The following is a 12009-nucleotide window of genomic DNA, read 5'->3' on the forward strand; positions in this document are numbered from 1 at the left end:
CACATCAGCAAGGATCTTTCGAGCAGCTGGAAGAAGGTACAAAAAGAGACAGTGACATCAACACTTGGCCTCTTCGCCCCCATCAAATCTCAATCATCTGGAAGACAAAGACTTTGAACTAGGGAGATTGGTCCCAGGCTGGAAGGGAGTCCAGTCTGTGAATTGAGGAACTGTAAGCTGCCTGAAACATATACTGGGGTGAGAAACTGCTTGATTCAAATCTCACTTAGTTTGCTGAAGTTAGAATTTAGCCTGTGTTTCTATTTTTATTTCTTAGGTAACCAACTTTGATCTCTATGCCTATTTATAGTCACTTGAAATCTATCTTTCTGTAGTTAATAAATCTATTTTATATTTTACCTAAAACAGTGCGTTTTTGGTTGAAGGGCTTGGGGAATTTTAGCGCAGCTTAACAAGGGCCGTTGCCTGTCCACTACCCTTTTGTCGGAGTGGGGAACTTATTAATTAGCTTTCGCTGTCCAGGGGAATCTTGAGCAATGTAACATAGGACATTGCTGGGGTCACTGACTGGTGTCTCTCTCTGTATGATTCATGAGTGGCTCAGAGAGCATAATACAGCTGGGTGTGGGGCTCCAGATACTGATGGTTGAGAGATCACAGTTACTGCAGGGGTGTTGCTGCTTGTCACTGACATAGCTTTGTGAGAGACAACCCAGGCTAGAGAGTTAAGGTGACGAAGTGGTCCCATGGTTCCAGGTTGTACCTTAGGGATCCTGTCACAATCATCTGACCTGCTAGTGATCAATACTCTTGAGAATACTTGTTCCACAGGTCATTGGGAAAACTTCAGCTCCCTGGCCTTTTTATTACAAGAGGACGTTTATGTAGCAGTTTGACGGAGAATTAAAGCACACAATCCATTTACTTAAGAATTGTAAATACCATTACAAAGATATCATGGTTAGCAGTGTCCCAACAGAATGTATATAATATATACACACAGTATGTCATACCTGAAACACCTTTTCCCACATACCTGGGATGTAATGCTGAAAAAAAATTAATTGGTTGAAAACATCTTGGACAAGTTGAAAATGATCTCACTATATTATAGTATTCAAGTTGTCCACGACATTTTTAATCAAGTTAAGTTTTTCCAACATTGTTGTCCAAACTTAGGACAGTGAGAAGAAAAGTACTATGAAAAACATGCTTCTGTCAGTTTAAGAACACAATTACATACAACATTCATTCTTCATTTTGCTGTGCACAACAATTAATGTTTATTTCCATCTGGATTAACCCCTTTGCTGCTTGCCATCATCCAAGTAGTGTTCCTCTGAAATCAATGGATATTTAGCACACAGTAGGCAGCAGTTAAAGAATTAGACGGAAAGAAGCATTGTATTATTCAAGAGGATTAGAATCAGCATTCCACTTTGTAGCTGCACTTGACAGCAATACATTTGTATAGTTCATACCTGTTGCAGCACCACATAAATGCTTTCCAATTCCTACCACAGGAAGCTTTTCTTTTTTAAGAATAGGTACTTTATCTGAAAGAAACAGAACCTGGATTACCGGAGCTGGACACCATCTTGCTGGGTTATGTCATTCCAGCACAAGTAACTGAAACAATAGGTCAGAAAACTCAAGTAAAATTCCTCCCTCAACACCTTTATTATAAAAAAAAACTTCAACTGTCTGCATCTCCAAAGGGTAGCTAGTGTTGTATCACACAAAAAGATAAGATGGAAACAAAATACAGTCCAATTTTCATTAACTGAAAGGAATAGCTATATAGTATGTTTAAATAGCATATTTAATTTTTTCTTCCTTATTTTTAAACAACTTCAAATTGTACAAAGGGAATAAGTTTAACTTAAAAAGGGACTTTTTAAAATCATTCATTGTTAGCACCTTGGAAATAAAACTATTTTCCTTTCTGACATGTTCCCTTCTAGTCTACACACATTATATTATGTTCCTAGTACAGCAAAAGTCAATGCTTCTCTTTGTACACCAGTACAAAAGCAGAAAAGTACAAAACTCTGAAAATAGTTCTTGCTTACTGTGGGGAGTTCAAGCTATTTGTGGTATGTCTCCTCAATAAATAAATGAATCAATCCAATCAGTCAAGACTTTATTTAGATGTAAGATAATTTCCTAATAGACAGCAATTCAAAATCTGTCAAATACTAAAAAAAACCCCGCAATACTCTGGAAGATACCATTCATACATTGCAGGCCAACTTGATCCATATATTTAATAGTAGTAATAATCTATATCTATAGAGCCTTCCAGCTATAGATCTCAATGCAGTTTACCAACATCAATTGATTTAGACCAGGGATCGGTAACCTTTGGCATGCAGCCTGCCAGGGTAAGCCCCTTGGCGGGCCAGGACAGTTTGTTTAGCTGCAGCGTCTGCAGGTTCGGCCGATCACAGCTCCCACTGGCCGTGGTTCGCCGCTCCAGGCCAATGGGGGCTGTGGGAAGCGGCAGACAGCATATCCTCGGCCTGCGCCACTTCCCGCAGCCCCCATTGGCCTGGAGCTGCCAACCGCGGCCAGTGGGAGCTGCCAACCTGCGGATGCGGCAGGTAAACAAATCATCCCAGCCCTCCAGGGGGCTTAGCCTGGCGGGCTGCATGCCAAAGGTTGCCAGTCCCTGATTTAGACTCACAATATACCTCACAAACGGGGAACTGAGACAGAAATTAAAACCATGACCTGTTCCCATTAAAAACTTTGGGAGCAGGACTGGGCACCAAGCGACTTGCCTAAAATCACAGTGACAGCCTGTGGCAGAGTTGGTAATAAATTCCAGGTTTTTGTATTCTTAGTCCTGTGCTTTAATAAGTCCATCTGTCCTACCCTTGGTTGATTAATATTCTCATGTAACTTTCTAATGTTAATTTACAGTAAACCAAATGAATGTACAGTTTAATAAGAGAAGACAAATACAAGATTAATATTAATTACCTTTTTAACATGCTACAATGTACTATGTTCCTTCAGTATGCACACCACATTAGCAAACATTCTTGCTCGTTATTTATAAAATGTTACTCTCTGTATTCTTTTGTCCTTCTACATATGCCATTCATAATTGAAGTTTCAACCATCTGTATGGCTCAAACATACATTATCTAGTCATGAAAGATATACCTTTAAGGAATTAAGTGACTTTGTGGTACCAAAACAAGTACAATATATACTACAACTGTGGTATACCAGATGGGAACAGAGTCACCCGTAGCCCAGAGAATGGGTCCAGTTAATAACAACATAAGGAAAGGCATGGAGATACATATATATTTTGCATGAAATACAGGATCTAAATCATGCTGGCAATACATTAGATTACATTGGTTAAGCATGTGGTAATCACTTTTATCCATTTAACCAATGAAAGTTCTGTTCATCACCATAAACCACCCACTAAACTTAACACAACTTCTTTTGAGTGTGGTATTGCAGAATCCCCACGTGTTCATCGTTAATAAGGACATCTGAGACTTGCCTCACTCAGTAATGATACTTGTATCAAAATACAGCACAGCTAAAATACACAAGTAAAAGCATCTAACCCTGAAACTGTTAAGGCTTCCTTTTATTTGGTGATTCTGACCCAAAATAAAGTCTTATAAATTCAAGATAACTTGTACACATATTGTTAGAAATTATATAATACCCATCTAGTAACTGAAAAACAAAAGTACAACATAAAAATGACCAAAACACCGAGAAAAGTCTTCTAAACATTAATGTAATTAACCTATACTTAGTGTAAAATTTTCCTGCACTCTGGTACTACACAATCAAGTTTTTAAGCAACCATCTTAGTATTGCTGAAAGTTATACAAGCCAAGTAGCAACTTACTTAAACATAAGTTCTGGATATCAACTTGAAGCCTTTCAAATATGTAGTCTCTTTTTCTGTGTTTACCATCTACCTGTGCAAATAGGATATCACATTATTAAGACGTGTTCGGCACCTAACTAATAAATAATTAAAAGAATGTGCTAAGGTTATTAATTTTTTTAAAACAAAACAAGCCCCTTTCAAATGAACGCTAACATTTTCAGCATCAGCTAGCAGGCATCTTGCACCCAAACTGTGTTCCTGGTATGACTTAAAACTACAATAAGGACCAATTAAATTTTTCAAGGCCCTTAACTGACAAATATATACATTTTCACCTTTCTTTTAAAAGGTAACCAGACTTTCTGAGAAAAAGCCACATTTACCAACAATTCCAAAAATGAGACTTGGCCAACTCCACAATGGACTGTCTTACCTTGAATCGTGTAGTTGCCCTTTCAACAAGCAGAAAGTGAACATCTGTAGCATCTTGTAAGGCAATATCAACCCAGTGAGACAGCTTTCCTCGTCCAGCTCCAAACTCAATAAAACATCTTCCTGGCCCAAGCAATTGTAACTTTTCCATGTTACCTAAAATGGAAGCCTACAAACGTCAAAAGATTATTTATGAACCAAGCCAAATATACATTCTGTCTGATGACTTCTGTGGGAAAAATGCTAACTTAACACACAATCAACAGTTTCTCCCATAGCTCTTATTGATTAAATAACCATGCTGCAGAATGTCAACATCTCTTTCATGAATGCAGAGGTAAAGATGTTGTGGATCCAGAGTGCAGAGGAAATAAGGGCTTCCCTGCCTCCATGGCATCATCTTATCCTTTTTCTAACACCCACAGAATCTTATCCACTGGGTTTTGGGGGTAGAGTTAGGGACCAGGCATACACTGGGGTATTGTTCTCAGCTAATCCTTGGAAAAGTCACATGGATGTTCCACTGGACTTTTGTGAAGCATCACTCCTACAGAGCTTTCTCTGTAGCTACTGCAGTTGTATACATAGAGTTGTGCTGAAAGGCGCCAACATGGCAGTGCTTAGGGCATTAGCCTAGCACTTGGGAGACCTAGGTTCAAGTCTCTGCTCTGCCAGTAGACAAGTCACTTAGCCTCTCTGCACCTCAGTTCTCCATCAGCAAAAGGGAGATAATAGTACTTCCCTACCTCACAGGACTGTTATGAGGATAAATTCATTAAAAAGACTGTGAAGCACATTGAGATCAGGTGATGGAAGCACTATATAAAAGAGATAGGAATTACTATTATTCCCATGGACCCTTTTGCCCTTATCATTCTCTGGCTTCCTTTCCCAAGAATTCCAAGGAGTTGCTGTGTTGGAAGTCCTCACCCCCCACTCACTCTGTATCCATAAAAATCTCTCCTACTCAGGAGCACAATTCCCTAAAAATATCATAAGGCAAATCTCAGAGTTTTCTAACCTCTCTCATACATTTTCCATGAGAGGGGATCATCTAGTCTCATGAATGAGGAGAAGACAAGCTTGTTAGGTATTTCAGAATAAAAATAAACTTCTCTTACTAACACTTACAATTTCAAAGCAGTTATGGACAATGTAGGGGTTGACACAGTCCAGTTAACTAGGATTTTTGGATAAAGGCAATTGAATCCATAGTGTCCACCATGTAGCCCTAAATTAGTTAATAGCAATTCTGTTTATCTGAATGCCAGTTTATCTGAAACTTTCTAATACCTCCCTCCCTCCCCAGGCCATTTGCATAAACAGGAGTGTACTATTGATAGACTAATACTTAAACTGGTAGCATGGGTACAATCTGGAACTGTGACAAGTTTCCTTTACGTGAAATAACTGGTAGTATGGATTAGCTGGAATCCATAAGAAGAAAACTACAGTAAAAACCCTAACCGATAGCTATTAGTAAGGCAATGGCCATACCTGTTGTTTCAAGTGCTTTAAAGCAGACTCTCCATTCTTTGGGTCGTTTAAAGCTTCTTGTACGGCCTGATGGGACAGCTTTTGATCCTTAAGTATTGGCTTTATACCTGCATCAAATGGAGAAGTACTTTTCATAGATTCAATTAAAAAGGCCACCTCACAACAATCTGGCTCCCACCTGCATACTGAAGTGACTGCATACAGTACTTAGTATGCAAAATATTTGACTCTGAAGACTCTTTACAGAATTAGCATGCTGACCATTTGAAACAATAAAAGTGAAAGGGACACTATCAAATAGTTCAAGTCCACAAGTTGACATCTCAAAATTGTGCTAATTTTATAGGTAAGTCCTTCAAACTCTAAAAATATATTTTTGTTTTTAATCCAACACGTGAAAATTTCCCTATCTTCTGCCATCAACAAAATAATCTACAACAGGGGTTCTCAACAATTTTCTTTCGGAGGCCCCCCAACATGTTATAAAAACTCAACGGCCCAGCTATGCCTCAACAACTTTTTTCTGCATATAAAAGCCAGAGCCGGCATCAGGGGGTAGCAAGCAAGGCTATTGCCCAGGGCCCCACACCAAAGGGGGCCCCCAAAAACTGAGTTGCTCAAGCTTCGACTTCAGTCCCAGGTGGCAGGGTTCAGGACCCTCAACTTCAGCCCCACATGGTGGGGCTTCAGCTTTCTGCCCTGGGTCCCAGTGAGTCTAACACTGGCCCTGCTTGGTGGACACCCTGAAACCTGTTCATGGCCCCCCGAGGGGGCCCCTGACCCTGGTTGAGAACCACTGATCTATAACACAAGCGTCATTGCTCTCTTAATGGTTTAGAAATACCAGTTTACTAATAAATGCTTTTCCCAGAGATGTGCTGTCATCACCTAATGATAGTGCACAAAGAAGAATGTAAAACAAAAGTCATTAATTTCATTAAAAACAAAATTAACTTTTATTCAAAAGAACAAACAAGATTGAGATGGGGAAAAAATACTAGCTAACAGTGTCATGTAGGCAGTTCTTTAACCATTACAAGATTTCAATTTCAGATCACATCAAGTGACAAAAATAAGTACTCCTATTAATCTCTTTTCTTTTTTTAATCCTGGAAGCTATTTAACACTAAAATAGCCATGAGGTATTTGATCAACTCTGCAGAAAGCAATTTAAAATATTTCAATATTAAGCAGACTCACCATTACTTGCTTTTTTCAGCTTTCTAATTAAGTCCTCTAACTCTTCTCTAGACAGGGAAGAAATTGGCAACTGCTGGAAAAAAAAAAATACAAAAAACAAAATGGTTCTCCTCGAATTTTATCTATTTGTTCCTTAAAATAAAAGAGAAATGGACTCACCTGTTCATCAAGTATTTCTGTTGCGTCTTTTAATCCTGCATTAATATCTTGAACAAAGTAGGCCTTAATAATGAAAAAAAAAAGCATGAAAACCAAGGAGACTCTAATACAGACTGAACAGCATGTAAAGCAAAAGAATGCTTCACAGTGTGTTTACAGTCATTCACCTAGCAAAAATCAAATAATTACAACTGAAGAAAGTAGTTCTGAGAAAAGATTCTCTCTCTCACTGTTTCAGGACCCAACTCTGCAAACACTCTCCAATGGGTGTACTGCTTACTAGGGTGATTAGTCGGATAGATTTCAATGAGACAAAGCACTCTAGCAAGCAGTACAGTAGTAATGCTTCTGCAAGGCTGAGTCCTGTCTCGTACTAGCACTTTGCATCTTATTTGTACTATAAGGATCGATAATCAAAGGAATTTCTCTTTCAAGCAGTTGTTCTTTAAGCTTCCTGATCATTGACATTTCATATATACAGGCATATTTTAAGCTTTATATAGTCAAACAGATATGTTGGCAGCACAATATTCATCGGGAAGAAGTACACTGGCATCTGGATCACTGAATAGATATATCTGAATCCAGTTCTCAAATATGGGCAAAAGCCACTTAACGTCACGTAGCTATACAAGGAAATCAAGCCAGGCTTTTAAAACATGGTAGACTCTTTTGTTAAAAAAAAACAAGTGGCCTTCTTAGCACATACCAGAAAGGAAGACATTTAATTTCATGATCAAGCATGGGACGCCTACCTCAGTCAACAATATTATTCAGGGATGATAAATATAAGAGTAGAGCTGACTTAATATTTTTGGTTGTTGTATGCGCATCAAGTTCAACTAACATAATCTTACATCAACCCCAATACTCAACAGAATATACAAGATCCATTCACAGCAGAAGTCATAAATCATTAATTCTAGGGGCCTGGTGGGGCAATACTCCCCAAGAACATTTTTGGGGAAAGTTAGTTCAATGTGAGTGCCTGGACAGCACTTCCATTCCTGGCCAAAAAAATTATCTTAAAGTAAGATCACAAATTTACATACAGCACTGGAAGCATGCATAAAGCATCAGGCATCGATTCATTTAATCCAGTACTTAGATAGCTTCAGTTTCTCCCTATTATTAGGCTCTATATAAGGACTACTACTCTCTGAGTTGAGTCAATGATAAATTCTTTCTACCACTGGTCCCATGTCTCCTTGGGCTTTGGTGTCTCCCCTCTCTCTTACCCACACAGTGCATAAGTCTGTGATGCCAAGAGTTGAGCTTTTGGAGGAGTCTCCTGAGCACTGCCATACAGGAACAGACTCCCCATGCACCAAGTCTTAACACCATTTGTTCCTGTCGTCCCTCTGTCTGTACAGAGTGTCAAAGGAGACAAATTTCAGCGGTGTTGCAACCATACAGCCAGAGCAACACTCCAGGCTGCTCCAGTGGCAGCCATACTGATCTAGTATGGGACGACTGCTTAAAAAGGGCATGGCCCCCTGGCTCTGCAGCCTATGGAACTTTGAGCAAATGCAAAAACCTTGGATGTTTGACCCTCCTCCACTCCAATCTGTGCCACTGCTTAGTTTATACTGCTCTAATATACAGTTATATGGCTTTCTGGAGAAACAGCATTTAATTTACATCACACTTACAGGCTTCGGCTTCTCTCTTGAATTACACTTTTTTAAATGCTTTTGTAATTGATCTTCATATACTGTGCTAAAATCAGAGAAAGAGAAATAAGCAACGACAGTCACAATTTTAACAATGAATACACAAATGTATTTAAAACACACTTACTGTTTTGGGTCAAGTGGGCATGGAATTCTTTTCCTGTCATTTTCTTCCTAGTGGGAAAGAAAATGTTTATTTCGTTAGCACAATATTATGGTGCAGTTAATGTCCTAATTTTAAAAAATTTGTCTAGAAACGTGTCTGTGGGTCACAAAAATAAAAATCTTTGCTAGCCTTGATTTATTGGAATGAGATCAAATGGAGAAATGCATGGTTTATCCAACTGAAACACACTGTGATTTAATTGGGGGGTGGATGGAGGAATGTTGTGCAAGTGAAGGCCTTAATACATCACCAAGCCCAGAGAAGCAGTGTGCCCCTGATCCCTTGTGACAGGCCGTAATTATTCTACCTACACCTTCTGGGGTTCTAGCTCGATGTCAGGCTCTGCAGAGGCCAGCAGTGATTTCTCAATAAGGTTTTCAAGAAGGGGACGTCGCCTGAGGATCCTGAAGCGATGATTAACTAACAGCATAAGAGATTTAGCAAATAATTCAAAGCACAGAAAAGTAGGCAGAAGAGAAGGGGGACAACACCCCTCTCCTCCCCCGGCTGGGAAGCTATTGAGGAGCTGGCTTAGAGGCTGACACCCCCACTGCCAACCATCACTGCACGCACGCTCGGACTGCAGCAGCAGCCCGGGGTCCGGCGGAGCAGCGCGGCTTGCACTGGCTTTGCCGTCGCCAGGCCTAGCAGGGCACAGAGCGGTCAGCTCCAAGGGCCGGGCTGGGCACGGTCCTCACCAACCTGCGGGGAAGCCCGGCGAGCATGGCCTGTCTCTATGGGGCGCGCTTTGGGGATACGTGCCAGCCCCTCCCCCAAGCGAGTCCATGGGGGCTATAAAAGAGCCCGCGGGAGGAGGACTCCCCACCCCTTCCCAAAGCCGAGGGGCCCAACCACCCCCTTCCCCGTGACCGGGTCCGCCTGCCTGGCAGGCAGTGCCCGGGGGCAACGGCAGCGGCGCCCCGGTACCTCCTGGTCTCCGTGTTCCCCGCAGAAGCGTCTCCCCTGAGCCGGGATCATCTTGCAGAACCGCTTCTTCCGCTCCACGAAATAGCCGCACCGTCCGGACACAGGAGTCCGCAGCCCCCAGGCCGCACCCGGCTCAGCTGCCCGCCTCTGCCCGCTCCCGACCGCAGCCGGCTCGGCCGCCATCTTGCTGCCCCGCCCCCCGCGGCAGCCGAGCGCCAAAGTCAAAGCGCAAGATGGCGGCGGAGAGTCTGTTCGGCCGGTTGGTGCCGGTGCAGGTGAAGTGCCAGGGCTGCGAGGACAGGTGAGAGCCGGCCCGGGGGAGCGCGGCCTTCTGTACTGGGCTGGGGCTCGGCCCTGCGGGACCCTGGAGCAGCCCCCTGCAGCCAGCCGCCTTGGGCTGGGGTGAGAGGCCGGCGGGGCTGAGCGTTCAGCCCATCTCTGTAACATGGGCGGCCTCTGGCCTTGAGGCTGCTGCCCTCCCCCCCCCCCGGCCTCTAGGGACCCGTCAAGGGGCGCAGAGCAGCTGAGGGTACCCTGGTTGGGCTCCGCAAACAGCGCCCGCCGCTAGGGGCAGGGAGAGCCCTGCAGCGTTTCTCTGCAGCCCGGGCACTGTCGCACAGTCCCAGGGAAATCCTGGCTCTCTGCGGGTTTATCCATGGCCTGCAGCAGGGCCAGGAGCTCATCACCACCCAGGGGCTCAGTGCGCGGGGAGTTTCCGGGATTGCCATGGATTCTCTCGGACATACATAAACAGCGCAGCCTGGGCAATCCCGTCTGATCGCTGTCGGACCGCGCACTGCTGCTGCATTGGCATTTCCAGGATGTCCCAGTGTGTGCTGCTGAGTGCTTGGCTTGCAGACGTTTAAGGCGTTTACAATCGGAAGCCCAGAGCAGATCTGCTGTAAACTGTTCTTCTTAACTCTAGATCTGTGGTTTTCAACCCTTTCTCATTTGCAGACTCCTAAAAAATTTCAAATGGAGGTGCTGACCTCTTTGGAAATCTTAGACATAGTTTGCAGACCCCCCAGGGGTCCATGGATCACAGGTTGAAAACCACTGTTGTAGACAGATCCTCTGCAAGCTCATCCTCAACCCAACCCCACACCCCCAGATGGAGATCACATATTCTCTCGAGAACCATATTCTCTCGAGAATCATCCCCTTGTACTTTTGGAATGATCACCATTCCACTCAAACCGGAACAACTACTTAAAGCTCCTAGCTGAAGTGTTGTGATAAGATAGTATTAGCTGTTTTTCTCAAAAAGAACAAGGAGTACTTGTGGCACCTTAGAGACAAACAAATTTATTTGGGCATAAGCTTTTGTGGGCTAAACCCACTTCATCCGATGCATGCTGTGGAAACGACAGTACTTTTCACTGCATGCATCTAATGAAGTGGGTTTAGCCCATGAAAGCTTATGCCCAAATAAATGTTAGTCTTTAAGGTGCCACAAGTACTCCTCATTCTTTTTGCTGATACAGACTAACACGGCTACCACTCTGAAACCTGTTTTTCTCAGTTTCCATGCACAGTGGTACCTGGGGAATGAGGAGGTGATGAAGGAATTTATTCTCCCCAGAGCTTTTCCATCCTAAAATCCAGGAACCTCTTTCTCAGGCCTCCCCAACCAGAGGTCTCTGAATGCACTGGTTGGGAACCAAATCCATTAACTAGCACTTGCCTTGTAGGATGTAGTAAGTGAGTTCCCAAATAATGGGTTTGGCTGATGGTGTTTGGAAAAGTCAGGCTAAAGCTTCAACCTTAAGGAAATGCTGTCAATTTGAAATATAGTCAATTTCAGAAACTTAGGCCCAGTCTAAAGAATATATATTTTTGTATGTAATTTCCTAAGTTAAAAACAACAACTTGAAAGCAGAAATTTCATGACATGGAATCACATTTACACCCAATATGGTTCATCAGCAGGGTTAGAAACTATAGATTCACATTACAGTCTTGTTTCACTTTGTCTAATGTAACTTGTAGAAGTAGTAGGTTGTTATACTCCATGTGGAACAGCCATGAGAGGGTGAATGATAGACACTTTGCCTGTGGGTTTCATAGATATTTGCTAACAGCAGAAGAATGCTGAGACTCAGGAATCTTGAGTTCCATCCAGG

The 12009-nt window shown here is 42.5% G+C and overlaps 2 protein-coding genes across 4 annotated transcripts in view; one reads left to right on the top strand and one right to left on the bottom strand.

The window, feature by feature from the left end:
* Window positions 1-9901, bottom strand: part of TRMT13 (tRNA methyltransferase 13) — a 12043-nt gene extending 2142 nt beyond the window's left edge. The window contains exons 1-10 of the mRNA XM_075131598.1: window positions 9887-9901; window positions 9271-9379; window positions 8921-8967; window positions 8773-8834; window positions 7121-7183; window positions 6962-7034; window positions 5762-5868; window positions 4266-4433; window positions 3848-3920; window positions 1443-1517 (exon numbers count right to left, since the gene is read on the bottom strand). Of these exons, the coding sequence (XP_074987699.1) occupies window positions 1443-1517; window positions 3848-3920; window positions 4266-4433; window positions 5762-5868; window positions 6962-7034; window positions 7121-7183; window positions 8773-8834; window positions 8921-8960 (661 nt within the window). The 5' untranslated portion in view covers window positions 8961-8967; window positions 9271-9379; window positions 9887-9901. The remainder of the gene's footprint in view (window positions 1-1442; window positions 1518-3847; window positions 3921-4265; window positions 4434-5761; window positions 5869-6961; window positions 7035-7120; window positions 7184-8772; window positions 8835-8920; window positions 8968-9270; window positions 9380-9886) is intronic.
* Window positions 9411-12009, top strand: part of SASS6 (SAS-6 centriolar assembly protein) — a 53307-nt gene continuing 50708 nt past the window's right edge. For 2 of the 3 annotated variants that reach the window (XM_048862688.2, XM_075131596.1), the window contains exon 1: window positions 9411-10187. In XM_048862688.2, the coding sequence (XP_048718645.2) occupies window positions 10120-10187 (68 nt within the window). In that variant the 5' untranslated portion in view covers window positions 9411-10119. The remainder of the gene's footprint in view (window positions 10188-12009) is intronic. The other variant, XM_048862687.2, reaches the window with a different exon arrangement.

This window comes from Caretta caretta, chromosome 8 (assembly GCF_965140235.1).
Source record: "Caretta caretta isolate rCarCar2 chromosome 8, rCarCar1.hap1, whole genome shotgun sequence".
NCBI classification, from domain to species: Eukaryota; Metazoa; Chordata; order Testudines; family Cheloniidae; genus Caretta; species Caretta caretta.